Source organism: Amia ocellicauda, chromosome 4 (genome assembly GCF_036373705.1).
Source record: "Amia ocellicauda isolate fAmiCal2 chromosome 4, fAmiCal2.hap1, whole genome shotgun sequence".
NCBI lineage: Eukaryota > Metazoa > Chordata > Actinopteri > Amiiformes > Amiidae > Amia > Amia ocellicauda.
In genome coordinates this window covers 55068108-55083809 of record NC_089853.1, presented here as the reverse complement: position 1 = coordinate 55083809, position 15702 = coordinate 55068108, and the positions used below count along the sequence as shown (strand labels likewise).

General features: G+C 39.8%; 1 protein-coding gene across 1 annotated transcript in view; it reads right to left on the bottom strand.

Moving 5' to 3' along the window:
* prex1 (phosphatidylinositol-3,4,5-trisphosphate-dependent Rac exchange factor 1) overlaps positions 1-15702 on the bottom strand; it is a 122222-nt gene that overhangs the window by 16759 nt on the left and 89761 nt on the right. The window contains exons 22-29 of the mRNA XM_066702811.1: positions 14882-15063; positions 14293-14454; positions 12001-12211; positions 7599-7881; positions 6986-7192; positions 2016-2104; positions 1115-1197; positions 405-495 (exon numbers count right to left, since the gene is read on the bottom strand). Of these exons, the coding sequence (XP_066558908.1) occupies positions 405-495; positions 1115-1197; positions 2016-2104; positions 6986-7192; positions 7599-7881; positions 12001-12211; positions 14293-14454; positions 14882-15063 (1308 nt within the window). The remainder of the gene's footprint in view (positions 1-404; positions 496-1114; positions 1198-2015; positions 2105-6985; positions 7193-7598; positions 7882-12000; positions 12212-14292; positions 14455-14881; positions 15064-15702) is intronic.

Below are 15702 nucleotides of genomic sequence, written 5' to 3'. Positions count from 1 at the left end.
TTGCGCCCATTATCTGGGATGGAAATACATCTAGCTCAGGACTGCTGTATTAAAGCCAACACAAGGCCCTTGGTATTTCAAGCTCATTGCCTTATTCTGTGTTAAAGTGCATGAACAGACATGTGGAGGGAAACTGATTTGCCTTCTGTGCTTTTTCCTCAACATTTTTACAAGACTATTTAAAAATGCAACACTGATTTTCATACCTGCATACACAGATAAAACCTAAAACCATGAGGTTCTCAGTGCAGCCTGCATGCAGTTACAGACAATTCAGATGATATCACTCATCCACTTGGTCTGCAGAGGCACGGAGAAGATAGTGGAACAACTTAAAACTGATTACTTAAGTAACCTATTATACATGATGAGGCACACATTCCTCAAGGCTTCGATGGCCTCACCTGCTTGACTGTAGTCCATTGGAAAGTGCTTGGTTGCCTCACTTGCCTTGGCCATTATTGGTCCTTTGAGAAGACTGTTAATGGAGTCAACCTGCAGAAACACACAAAAGAGACCCTACCTAAGCTACAGCTTAACATAAACAGTTTCCAATACAGCAGTCTAGGCCAACCCTGAGGCACTGTCTCCATTTAGAGACAATTCATCCTATGAAACTGATAGTTGCTCCTGTGTAGAGAAAGCTGCACTTGGACTGTGTGATACCGGATAAGGTCAAAGGTCATAATCAGTCAGTAATGGGAGATGACACGTCATACAAAGGTAATTCTGCATCTGATCTCTGAGCGTAAATCTTTAGGCAGCTGCTGGCAGAAGATTAAGTTGAAGATAATTCAGTAAAGATGTTGAACCTTTTTATCGGAACAATCTGTACAAAATATTCTTGAAAGGATTATATTTAAACTCTGTTATGGTGGAAAACAGCCTAACCAGGTGTTTTCTGTTCTTAACCTTATTTCATTATCAGACAAAAAAATGATTAGTTTGTCGTATAAGCTGTTTCCAGCACTTTGCCAGACATTCTTGCAGTCGTTTATTTGAATTTAAAAAAAATATTTTTTGATCCCAAAAAATGTAGACAAACCCCACGACAAAGTGGACAACCTTTGGACTGTAAGAATAACAACACAAAAGATCAAATGCAATACCGAACCTGATTAAAGAGGTGCTCCAGACAGCCGTGCAGCTTGTCCTGCTTGTCTGAGGGGATTCTCATATCACAAGGAAGCTCGTCACCTGGAAACAATGAATGTGAAGCTCAGAGACTTATGGGGGTCTGCAGGCTGGACAGACTCGACTTCTTATGATATGTTGCTGCTGGTAATGCAGCCATTGGTTTATATGGTGTTGAACAGACCACCATGGAGCACTATGGCTTAGAATGCCATTTCACTGGGCTGTCTAGTCTCAATCAAAACAAGAGCCATGTGTGGTTTCCACAGCCACGATGGCACAGGTTCATGTGACCAGCAATTGCAGAAACTAGAGACTAGCTTTGGAGGGATCAACATTTATATTATAGATCTGGGGGCAGTTCCGTGGGTTAGGTTTCATAATTGGGGGGACATGCCTGGCTTTTGGAGTCCTCTAGGCAGCAGGGGGCAATGATTGTGGAGTTGATAAGGGTAGGGGAAGAAGTGAGCGGAGTATCAATACTGAGGGGAGATTAATTTTAAGTGATTTTTCCTAATTTGACATATCTCCCAAATCACACCTGAGAGCCTTTTTCTTAATCTTAAACTGCTGTTAATAAACAAGGATGATTTGATTCATATAAAGGAAATGATGAACATGGCTGTACAGTCATTACTCTGGTCATTGTGCTTGATGGATGGTTTGATATTCACCCCATGCAACATCATTGTGCCCTCCTGCAGAAACCTAAACAGGCATGCAATGTCTTCCAAAATGGAAATAGCGATGCAGTGAAAACCTAAACACAAATTGCAGCTGCCCACAGTCTTGTACTGACTCATGCAGGGAGTGGAGTTGGGTGATTACAGCTATGCACACATTGCTAAAGTAACCATTCCTGTGAAATGATGCCCTCTTACCTGATCCCATCTCATCGCTACCCAGGTAGGAGCTGTTACTCCGGACGCTTGTATACGAAAGAACGGAGTCCCGGTTACTGTTGCATTCACTGAAACACACAGACAGACACCTGAAAACATGTCTCAGGCAGTGCAATTGATGTGTCACCCAACACCTATAACATTAGAGACCAATATTTATTACAATACGGTACAATTAAATCAGTAATCTTACAGAACACTGAAGTATAATGTATGCTTTTTACTCAATGTCTGCACATTTGAAATATTTAATATATATTTTGGAATCCATGAACAACTGACCAGGACACGTATGGCACAGAAGCCTGGTAAACTGGGATAATATATTTTTGCCACACCTGTTAAATGTTTGTGACATATGTCTGGGAACACAATTATACACAATGTTTTGTTGTTGCTCAAAACAGAAAGAAAGGGAAATGAAAGATAAAAGATTAAAGATATTTATTTTAAGTTGAACTAGGCAACAGTAAATGTTCCATTGTTTGACCCTGTTACACAAAAAAACTAATTCCTACAGAAAGGTCACATTCCTCAGCATTATAATCAATGTTTTTGACATAAATCACAGTGTGTAATTTTAAATGCAAAGCAAGTGTACTCAACAGACAAGATGTCTCTATAAAGCAAGGCACTTCTAAAAAAAGACTAAATGGGTGGTGTTGAATGAACCAAAATAATTTCCTTTGTTTTCTATCTTGCCACCCATGCAGGACCTAAAATAATTCCAAGTACTATTCTCAGCCATGTATAAAATGTGATACAATTTGCTGGCCCTATCTTCAAGTTATTTTTTAATTCGTATTATTTCTAGTTGTTATGAACTGTAACTTCTGCTGAACCAAGCCATTAGCCGTCCATAAATAGTCAAAAATCATTTTCAAGGGATTGTTATTCACAAATCAAGAAGATGTAACCTTAAAATCTTGTTTGCTTTTTCATTTGTACAAATAAAGGTTTACCAATAAGTTAATGTGTGAACATTCAGAACAGATTAATCTGGATGGGTTCAGTCACACAATGTATCAGGTTATTTACCTAACCAAGGCTAAACTAATTCTGAATTGAAACAATTCAGAGTATGAATGCTGAGGGTTTGCATCACACAATAAATAAATCACCCTGATATTGTACGTTATGGTCTGCCTCCCAATCGTCCCTTAATCTACTTGACACATTTACCCCATGCCTATCCTAATCTATAAACAATCAACTGCCTTATAATGTTAAAGTTATAATGTAATGTCTTGTTTAGAGAAGTACCCCCAAGTCGATACTTTGTAGAACCACCTTTGGTAGAAATCTGAATTGTGCAATATTTGCCTATTCTTCTTTGCAAAATTGTTCAAGCTCTGTCATGTTGGATGGGGATCGTTGGTGGACAGCAATCTTTAAGGCTTGCCACAGATTCTCAATCAGATTCAAGTCATGGCTTTGACTGGGCATCTCTAGGACATTCACTTTCTTGTTTTTAAGAGGCTTTGGCTGTGTCATTGTCTGGCTGGAAGGTAAACCTGTCTTAGTCTTAGGTCTTTAGCAGAAGCAGGTTTTCCTGAAGGCATTGCCTGGATTTAACTCCGTACATTGTGCCCTCTACCCTGACAAAATTCAGGGTAAAAACAGTTGTCACTGGCCTCTTGGTGGCTTCTCTGAAAAATGCCCCTTCTTACCCAGCTGCTCAGTTTGGGAGGATGGCCTGGGTGGTGCTGTATATAGCTTCCACTTCTTACTGATTTGACTGTACGTGAAGGAATTTTCAATGCCTTTGAAATCTTCTTGTACCCCTCCCCTGATCTGTGTCTTTCCACAAATTTATCCCAGAGTTGTTTTGAAGATTCCTTGCTCTTCATGGTAGTATCTTTGCTCTGAATGCACTAGCCAACTGTGCTGCCCTACAGAGACAGGTGTATTTAATCTGAAACCACTTTTATTGCACACAGATGGACTCCATTCAACGTACTACGTGAATTCAGAAGGCAATTGTTTGCACTTGAGCTTAATTTAGGAGAGTCCACACAAAGGGAGTGAATACCTCTCTAATGAAGACATTTCACGTTTTTATTTTTAAATGATTAGATTTTTTCATCCCCTTACCATTTTATCCCACATTTAAAGTGTGGAGTAGGTTGAGTAAATAAAAGGAACAACTTTCAGACTGTAACAACAAAATGTTCAAGGGGGTGAATACTTCCCATAGTCACATACATTTTTAGAGACAGACTTCTTATATTGGGGAATGGTACATTAACTTCAATTAGGTTGTAACAACCTCTGCCTCTCTGTTCAGAGCCTCACGCAGCCCACAGTGGCCTCCAGAGGGCATTAGACCTCAGTGCGGCTGGCTGAAGGCACTGATTCAAACCACATTGACATCTCATGCGTTGAAAGCTGCACCACAGGAATGTTACCCCAGGGATATGAAAACAAACATTACCCACACTGTCTCAGGCTGCACTTTTTGATGTGCATATTTGGTGTTGAATAAAGGGGGGGGGCATAGAAAGAAAAAAACTAAACAGAGAACATCGTCATTCAGTCACACGGGCAGAAAGATCCATCTTTTTCACAACAGAGAAAGTGCGAAGTCTGTTATTTTAACACTTTTTCTTCTTCTTGTTGCAAGAATTAATTATGGAATTCCCATAAAAACACACTGTATTGCTTTATAGGATTTTAAACCGAGCACATCTCCAGGTGGGGGAAGGGGGGAAGGGGGTCTCAGAGCACTGCAGTTTCACTGAAAGGGTTTGTATTCTTAAAGTCGCATACTGTAAATATGCCACGCACGCCTGGGTATGCATATATAATGTTTATTTAGGAGGAAAATTAAACAGGAAAGCAAACACCAGCTGTTAACAACAATTCGTGGGTCACTTGCTCTGTGGGATTCTGCAGTGAATACTGTAAAACCATCCATATACTGTGTAGGACACCACAGGCTGTCAACCAGTAAATGTGTCAAGATGGAGTTGAGCCGTTTGACAAGGCTCGAACACGAAGGAATCTAATTAGATCATCAGAAACGAAGTGGGAAAGTGGTGTACAATAAACTCTGAGACCGTTTTAATGGGACTTTCCATAGGCTAACTAAATTCAAGAGATTAAAATCAATCTCTGAAAATGAAGGACAGCTGTTATGATTATCAAACAGGATCAATCCGATTACAAAGTTCAGAAGCAGCTTCGGAAACTCTGAGCAGAATTCAAACTCATCTCAAACAGTTTGCCCTCGAAGGTCAGTTACAGTTTAGGATTCATACAATTATGTTTTTCAGTTGTACGTCTGCTTTTCTCAAAATGGAATTCTGAGATATTAGGTGATTTTGTTGAACAGGAACATTTTCTTGTTTTTATGTAAGAAATGAATAGCTCATTTTATTGATTAAGAACTTCACTGTAAATTGAGCAACACAGTTTATTAATCTTGGAAAGAATTTAGTGCTAGCTTTTACCTCACCAATAAAATTGTAATCTGACATAATTCTCTGAATGTCACTTTTCCTTCTCTAGTCAGTGCATGGATATTCTTCATTATGATGCAACAATGCACAAAAGCACAAACAAGTAATGAGAAATGTGTTTCCACTAACATAAATACATAAAGATGCGTAAAAACCTGTCCTTTGCTACATTATCACCAGTTATTTGTCACTGTAGACCATTTCACACAAAACAAAGTGTATAATGCAACACACTTAAAGTTTTAATGTTTACAATAAAACACAATTTTCTTCACATGCAGGGTTTACAAATCCCTGAAGAGATATGCTTTGCTTTCCCACACTACACTTCCAACAGTTGCTTCCAAGTTGAGTTCAACCACAGCCAGAAATGGAACCCACATTTGGCTGGGTCCAGAGACAATTACAACAGCAACAAAGCCAACAGGCCGCTTCGGATGAATGCTGAGACATTCAGTAAACCCTGGTGCTGACAATGTTATGGATTTTGTAGCCAATAACACAGACACTCAGCCAATGATCCAATCCACAAGTGATGAACCTTGGATGGACAATACGTGTCTGGTTAAAATAGCATTTTCACTTTATGCAAGTCCAACTGAAGCTTCATGACTAACTGGGAAGAGTACGAAGTTGCTGTATGATATGACACTATCTTATAATAGACTTTGAACAATGCTGTGTTAGTGGTGGCTGGAACTCTAATAAGTTACATGTCTATATAATACTCTGAGTGGAAAAACATCATCTACACTGTACAGGAATATTTGATTATAGGATAGTCTTACAGGTGACAGTGCAAACAGACTATTGTTGAGCTTTTCACCTTGACTAAGTTTTGAACAAACTATATTTTTGTTAATTAACTTTCATTTAAAGTTGCTCACATAATTATGTAAAATTACATGTTACATATTTTCAGACTATTTTAGATACAGTGACCTTGATATAAACTTCCTGGCTGGCTGGCTGGGTGTCAAATCTTCATTCTTTAGGGATAATTTATAGGGATGAGTCTCCGAATAGACGGGGATCGTGCAGCTGCGTGGCATTTGTCTCCTGAAGAGGTCCTCCTGTTTTGTGCATTTTGGCACATTTCTCTGGCTATTCCATGTAAATACATCCAGCGTCCCTGTCCATGTTGCCAAATAGCACAGCTAAGTACTTGGCTTGTGTACATTCTTTTATCAACATTCACCGATATAAATATGCCAAATGTACTCTCTCAACATCAAAACAACACAAAAATGCCAAAACAGAAGATGTTTTTATAAAGGATGTTCCTTCTTATATATTTCCCTAAAACTGTCAACATGGGTCCCAACTATATTGCAGTATTTGTTCCAGTTGTTGATACTGCGCTCCTGCTTGGAGTTTGCTCGGGCAGACCTCGTATTAGTGACTGGCTGATGTGACTGTGGAAGTCGAATGGAGACGTCAGTGTATATTGAGGCCTATATAGAGGTCCTCTCCTCAAGCGCATCTCACCTGTACGAGTCCCTGTAGCTCATGGTGTCATGCCCCGAGTCCTCCTGGTCATCTTCGGACACTTTGAAGCAGACCCTCTTGATCCCTCCATGCTCGGTCTTGTCTAGGTCCCCCTCCTCGGGAACCAGCGATGTGGGTGGGGTCTCTTCTGACGGCGGGGGCTCGCACCCTTCAGGCTCAGTGGGCTCCGTTATGGAGGACAGGAGACTAAACGGACAAAGGAGAATGTCAGAGACCTTAGTAGGAAAGTGAGACACCTTGACACAGCACTACGGAGGACATTGTTCGTTAATGGAAATCTTAATACAACATCTTTCACAAAGTTCGTGACCAGAAAATGAAACTGCAGGCTTCTAAAAGCTACAGAAGAAATTATCTTCAGGTGAGACAACTGCAGCGGTGAAACGGCTTATATCAAGAGGGGGGGGGGGGGTGGTAAGTGGTGGTAAAAGCTTTTTTGTTCAGCTCAGGATCCTAAGTAGCTCATAAAAGTGAGTGGTTCTTATTACGGCAATGAGTGTTATTCTGCTGCCTGCTGTTTTACTGCGTGCTACTTGAGCATAATCAAATGGGGAACGTCAGTGTTGCAATGCAGAGTGCTGGAAACACCTACACATCGATCTGGGCAACGTATTGCTTCATTTCCTTCACGGCAATGTCCATGCGGTTGAAGAGCCGAATGTAGGCGTCCTGGGTTTCCATGTCTTCCTGTTTGAGCAGGAAGCTCAGGCCGCCCTCCGTCTGGCTGGATCCACCATCCGAGCTGGTATCTAGCAGGCTCCCGTCCATCTCACCGTAAGTCTCCAGCAGCCCGTTCTCCAGGCTGTGGCAGTTCCAGGAGGGGGCGGCCATGGTGGTGACACAGTGTTGGGTGTGAGACATCGGGTTCAGGTTCGCTGCAATAACAAACGAAGCTCGGGTTGACTCGGGTTGCAGTTCCATAACCAACCTGATTGATCACATTCCACAGAGACAGTAGAGACACTGGAAAGAAATTAGCTCACAATGAATTGATTCTGATTTCTGGCTGTTTTTTGATGATGTTGTCATTGTGGATTGTTCCATATAAATATGGGTCATTCTCCCAAAACATGCATCACCGAGGGTGATCACCACATTTAGTTAAATTCCCTGTGACACATTTTTGTACAAGTCTACAGCAGCAAAAAATGATAAATAACCCAAACAATTAGCAAAATGTAATGTTGGGTGTGCCAGAGAATGAAACACTCAAACAGCAACACCTTTTAAAAAATGTGACATCCACCCATTCAGACTCTCATGAACACACACAGATGCATGCAGACATTGTTGATATGTTAAAATGAACAGATCAGACCACCAAGAACACAAGATAATATTTGTTTAGATTTGTTCCAGTCAAGAGTCTTACTCTTATGAACTGTTGATGAAATAAATGCTGAATTGTTATTTACAACTCTTTAGGACTTGGAGACAATTTTAATCTAATTCAGATCACAAGTTGAATTAATTGAATGTCAAGCCAACAAACAGACATCACAATGGGAAGATGTAATTTTGTACAGTTTAGCACAAAATGGAAGTCTGAAATGTGACCCTTCAAGAGAACTTCAGTAGTCTGGAAATCAAGAGGCTGAATAAAATAAATGAATCGATTAATGTAACTGGTGTGTTTTTCTATTCTCCTTTCACTTTACACAGCTGAAAGCAATAAATATATAATGAAAGAACCACAAACATGAAAATATCTGTGCATAATTCCACTTGTGCAGCAAAGTGTTTTTAAAAGCAAAGTTTAGAAATGCGAGTGAGTTCAATGTGTAATTTAACAGCTGTAATATTATATCCAGGGTGGACTGCTAAAAACAGCACTGCATAAAGTAAAGAGTGTGGAGCATACCTAAAATATTTGAAACATTTCCACTGGATAGAACTGCCAACCAGATGTTTAAATAAAAGTAGTTTAAAAACAATAAAAAAAAAAAAAAATCCTATTTGCAGCCATTCCTGTCCCCTCCCTTCACAGCTGATATAAAACAACTCCAGACTACAATCCTATCAAATTACATTCAAAACTACTTTTGGAATGCACTAAAAACAAAAAAACAGACATAGCTCTTGAGCACCTGCTAATAACATATTTTACCTTCTTTCAGAGTCTTAGTGTTCTTAAGGTGTTGCTATTCAGCAGATCAAACACTTATTTTTCTACTTTGGAAGAGTACACTATAATCTCGATATTAATTCTGAAGTACTTATAGGATATGTAAAACTTTATTAGTCAACAAGATTAGACACTGCTACAGCCAGTAAATGACAGAGACAGTAGTTTGTGTACCATTTTTCTGGGAGGTGTGCTCATTGAGAAGCAGTGTTTAGACTGCGCTCTCACATTACTGCTGCAGTAAGCTTAAAGAGGTGTATGATTAAATGTTTCCTCTTTCTTCTACTATATATGAACTGATAAACTACCTGGACCTTTTTGACTGATATTTTAGAGGAATGCTTTTAAGATAGTATTGGGATAGTATTATTTCTTACAGCAACAACAAGAACAACAACAAAAACTGTCCTTGATTTGTGTTTCTACTATAAGTGTTAAACACTGTACTCTTAATGTACATGCAGTGCATGGGCAGATACCCAGACACATAACTGTTTTTGGCAATGAAAAGAATCCCCTCCCTCTGAATAGATTTGAACATGTCCTCCAAGCCTTCAATTCACATCATGTATATGTGTGTGTGTGTGTGTGTGTGTATATATATATATATATATATATATATATATATATATATATATATATACACATATATACACACACATATATACACACACACACATACACACACACATACATACAGTGAGGGAAAAAAGTATTTGATCCCCTGCTGATTTTGTACGTTTGCCCACTGACAAAGAAATGATCAGTCTATCATTTTAATGGTAGGTGTATTTTAACAGTGAGAGACAGAATAACAACAAAACAATCCAGAAAAACGCATTTAAAAAAAGTTATAAATTGATTTGCATGTTAATGAGGGAAATAAGTATTTGATCCCCTATCAATCAGCAAGATTTCTGGCTCCCACGTGTCTTTTATACAGGTAATGAGCTGAGATTAGGAGCACTCTCTTAAAGGGAGTGCTCCTAATCTCAGCTCGTTACCTGTATAAAAGACACCTGTCCACAGAAGCAATCAATCAATCAGATTCCAAACTCTCCACCATGGCCAAGACCAAAGAGCTGTCCAAGGATGTCAGGGACAAGATTGTAGACCTACATAAGGCTGGAATGGGCTACAAGACCATCGCCAAGCAGCTTGGTGAGAAGGTGACAACAGTTGGTGTGATTATTCGCAAATGGAAGAAACACAAAATAACTGTCAGTCTCCCTCGGTCTGGGGCTCCATGCAAGATCTCACCACGTGAAGTTTCAATGATCATGAGAACGGTGAGGAATCAGCCCAGAACTACACGGGAGAATCTTGTTAATGATCTCAAGGCAGCTGGGACCATAGTCACCAAGAAAACAATTGGTAACACACTACGCCGTGAAGGACTGAAATCCTGCAGCACCCGCAAGACCCCCCCTGCTCAAGAAAGCACATGTACAGGCCCGTCTGAAGTTTGCCAATGAACATCTGAATGATTCAGAGGAGAACTGGGTGAAAGTGTTGTGGTCAGATGAGACCAAAATCGAGCTCTTTGGCATCAACTCAACTTGCCGTGTTTGGAGGAGGAGGAATGACCCCAAGAACACCATCCCCACCGTCAAACATGGAGGTGGAAACATTATGCTTTGGGGGTGTTTTTCTGCTAAGGGGACAGGACAACTGCACCGCATCAAAGGGACGATGGACGGGGCCATGTACCATCAAATCTTGGGTGAGAACCTCCTTCCCCCAGCCAGGGCATTGAAAATGGGTCGTGGATGGGTATTCCAGCATGACAATGACCCAAAACACACAGCCAAGGCAACAAAGGAGTGGCTCAAGAAGAAGCACATTAAGGTCCTGGAGTGGCCTAGCCAGTCTCCAGACCTTAATCCCATAGAAAATCTGTGGAGGGAGCTGAAGGTTCGAGTTGCCAAACGTCAGCCTCGAAACCTTAATGACTTGGAGAGGATCTGCAAAGAGGAGTGGGACAAAATCCCTCCTGAGATGTGTGCAAACCTGGTGGCCAACTACAAGAAACGTCTGACCTCTGTGATTGCCAACAAGGGTTTTGCCACCAAGTACTAAGTCGAAGGGGTCAAATACTTATTTCCCTCATTAACATGCAAATCAATGTATAACTTTTTTGAAATGCGTTTTTCTGGATTTTTTTGTTGTTATTCTGTCTCTCACTGTTAAAATACACCTACTATTAAAATGATAGACTGATCATTTCTTTGTCAGTGGGCAAACGTACAAAATCAACAGGGGATAAAATACTTTTTTCCCTCACTGTACATACATACACACACCTCATTCCTGCTATATGAGGAACCAAAGTGCACCAGATAAATACAGAGTACTATGTTTACCTTGTTTAAAGATTGTTTAACTGTACTTTCTATATATTTCTCAGAAAATGAAAATGAAACATTTAAGGCATTAGATATAATTGCAAGGTATAATAACTACCTCTAAATAATCATAGAGATGCTCTACTGAAAGTAATTAGCTCAAATTACACCCTTATCTGAAGCAAGATAAGGTAATTACTGCCCTGACATATTTAGTTGGGAATATTGTACTTGTGTAGTGTAGGGGCTAATAATGACTGTCTAATTTCACTTGTGTTATGATAGGATTAACTTAAATATTCAGCCTGGGATTGTATAATTAAGCTTTGTACTGAGGAGGGTTATTTTTCAGTTAGCGTTTGGACACTTCTTCAAACATCATATCGTTATTTGAAATACACGCACACGCACATACCCTTTCAGAAGCAATAAGTAATTAATAACCCGACTAATTCCTGCACTGTGATTCCTTTCGGAAGACTGAAAGCGAATGCCACATGGTTAGGGAGGAGTGAAAACCTTACCCTGATCTGGATCGAGGCCAAAAAATGAATTCTTGCGCCCGAAACGGATGCTGAAAGTCCGTCCTGCTGAGGTAGTACTTTTGGGATAGGAGACCTGCATCACGTTGATGTGACAGTTGGTTGGGCAGAAGTCCATGCATCCGAGAGGGTGAGATTTAGTTGTGGCTTGTTTCAACGTAGGCCAGGCTTTGTCCTTCAACTCCTGAGCAAACTGGGTAGCAAAGGAAGAAAACGGAAGACATCATCTGTATTGCATGCCATTAAAACTCATAACAAACAGTACTGTGCAAAAGTTTTAGGCAGGAGTAAAAAAATGCTGTAAAGTAAGAATGCTTTCAAAAATAGACATGTTAATAGATTATATTTATCAATTAACAAAATGCAAATTGAGTGAACAGAAGAAAAATCTACATCAAATCCATATTTGGTGTGACCACCCTTTGCCTTCAAAACAGCATCAATTGTTCTAGGTACACTTACACAAAGTCAGGGATTTTGTAGGCATATAGTCAGGTGTATGATTAAACAATTATACCAAACAGGTGCTAATGACCATCAATTCAATATGTAGGTTGAAACACAATCATTAACTGAAACAGAAACAGCTGTGTAGGAGGAATAAAACTGTGTGAGGAACAGCCAAAGTCAGCTGAGGTTGCTGAAGACAGTTTACTGTCAAAAGTCGTACACCATGGCAAGACTGAGCACAGCAACAAGACACAAGGTAGTTATACTGCATTGGCAAGGTCTCTCCCTCGCAGAAATTTCAAGGTAGACAGGGGTTTCCAGATGTGCCGTCCAAGCTCTTTTGAAGAAGCACAAAGAAACGGGCAACGTTGAGGACTATAGACGCAGTGGTCGGCCAAGGAAACTTATTGCAGCAGATGAAAGACACATAATGCTTCCCTTTGCAATCGGAAGATATCCAGCAGTGCCATCAGCTCAGAATTGGCAGAAAACAGTGGGACCCTGGTACACCCATCTACTGTCCAAATAAGTCTGGTCAGAAGTGGCCTTCAGGGATTACTTGTGGCCAAAAAGCCATACCTCTGATGTGGCAACAAGGCCAAGCAACTCAACTATGCATTAAAAAAATTGCAGCAGGTGCTCTGGACTGATGACTCAAAAATTGAAATATTTGGCTGTAGCAGAAGGCAGTTTGGAAAATATTGTGACAGCATTTTTTAATGTATTTTTTGCTTTGTTTAATATTAATTTGATTTGATTTTTGAATGGAAATGTACTGTCTCGAACTGAAACTGACAATTATATTCCTGGTTTTGAGGACTTGCACTGGTGAGTAATTGTAAGAGTTCCCGTTGTTCAATTTACAATTTGAGTACTGAATAGATCTACAACAAAGTCATATCAACCACCAGACTCCACCAAGACACTATGAAGATCAAGCAGAGATGACCTTGAAAGGAGAGACTGTACATCAAAACAAGTGGAAACATCCTGGAGGGGCCTTCACCCAGCAGTGGATCAATAAAGGCCGCTGCTGCTGCTGATGATATATAGTCACTGGATAGTAGAGCTACATTAACAATGAAACAGTGAAAACATTTAAAATTGAAATACAGGGTCTATTCAATTTCTCAAATAAGTTTACAAAATTCAGATCTCTAGGTAGGCATTTTAGATGAGTTCTCTTTTATATAAAGAGATGCAGATGATGTGAAATTCAGAACTTTTCTATGCGGTCTTGGCAGCTGTTTCTTTTGCCTATGATTTAAAAAAACATAGAAGCTTTGTGACTTCCACTTTTGTTTTCTAAGAATGAGGAACCCAAAACACATGTAACAAATTTGAGAATGACTGCATCATCTGATGTCACGGTCAGAGTGAAAAGGTATCACATCTACTCCAACTGGAAACCGATAGTTGAAACAGGATATAGTTTGTGTGCAATGTACATATCACAATACAGTGCAAAGTATAAAAGAAAAATATATAAAATCTCAGTGTAAGTTGTTTCATTTCCTTTTTCAGTATAAATCACATTTCAAATGTGGTTTTGATCTCTTTAACATTGCTTTGGAAAGTATTTTAACAAAACAGAGCTGAACACTGTGATGATGAAAATTATAATGAGATCGTATAAATGGTCTTTAGCTGATAAAGGAACAATGGCTCACTGCCCATTTAGTGCACATGAACAGCACTCGACATCATGCCTCAACCTGGTCAAACGAAACATTAATTCATCAGAAAAGTGTTCTGCTGTTTATCAAAATGCCCCAATACACACAGACCTGGTGGCATGGCTCTGCTTGTGGCCTATCTAATTACCTGCTGGTAGCTGGAGATCCTCTGGCGGATGCAGTCCAGCTTGGTGTGGCAGATGTTCGTGAACTCGTATTGTGGCATGGACACCACCTTGTCGCTGTTGGAGATCAGCCTGCTGCAGTTCTTCACAAAGTGACTGTCATCCGCTGCAAACGCATCCAAAATCTGAAAAGGGAATTAATCACAATAATACAAAGCAGGAAGTATTTTAGCCCACGCTCAACATTCTTTTTATTATTATTACACCTCTACATAATGCGATTTTAGATGCAACATGGTAAAGCAAAAATGGTTACAAAAGTTGAAACGCAAAGCCGAGTGCATTTACAGCATTTTTTAACTTTCACTCCGATCTTCATTGCATACAAAATAGTCTTGTCTGGAAATTTTAATTAAGAGTGTTTGGCTGCCAAGGACCACATGATATCAGGGTAGAGGTTTGAGATGTGGAACACTAATCAAGATTAGGAAGGTAAAGTGCAAGAGCTCAGAATGGGAGCTCCGGTGCAAACTGGGTGAATTTTGCAATTAAAAAATACATTAATTAATAAAAAAGGATAAGTAACTGTGTATAAAATGTGTCTACAAATACCTTGGCTGTGAGACTGAAGCAGCCCTTGGGCTCCACCATCTTCTCCAGAACGTGGCTCTTGACACCTGGCATGCTGACGTACTCATAGACAACCCCGTGCTCTAGGTGCACGTTGTCCACGGTCAGGCTGACGAGGGGAGTGTCCTCGGAGATACTCAACCTTCCCAAAGCCTTTGATGGATCTAGATGGCAACAAATATAACAGAAATCGCTCAGTAATTAGCAGCTGGAGAAGTTCAGTAAAGCTTGGTTGCTAGGATTGCTCATTTAGCTTTTTTTCTGCCTGCATTTCAAGTTTTTCACCCAATTTGTTCTCAGCTAATTGTCTCATGTGTCCCATCAACCTAACATGCACACATTGATGTCTCATTCCACAAAATTCCACTGAACAGCCATGTCACCAGTGATTAGATACAAAAAAGGGACATTTTGTTTTTCATTCAGAAACTTTCAAAACTTCCAAGAAACTGAGAAGTACAACACATACATAAATAAAGTAACACATTCATCAATAAGGCAAAGTACTATGTGGAAAATCCTTTTTCTTCATACCGCAAAAGTTAAAATGTCTTGAATAGCATTCCCTGTACTACTGCTGTGGAAATCGTTAATCGTCCTGCTTTCCTTGATAATTAGATTAGTTGAAAACAAAAACTAAAATGTCCATTTCAAACCCTGTGACTGCTCTCCATTCTCGCCCACAGAATTAGGGAGACTGTATTCTGTATGAGTGGGATTGTATTACAGTTATTCCATTCTGCACAAATTTGAAGGAATTACGCTACGGCTGAAAATTGATCTGGCTCAAATCACTCGGGGTG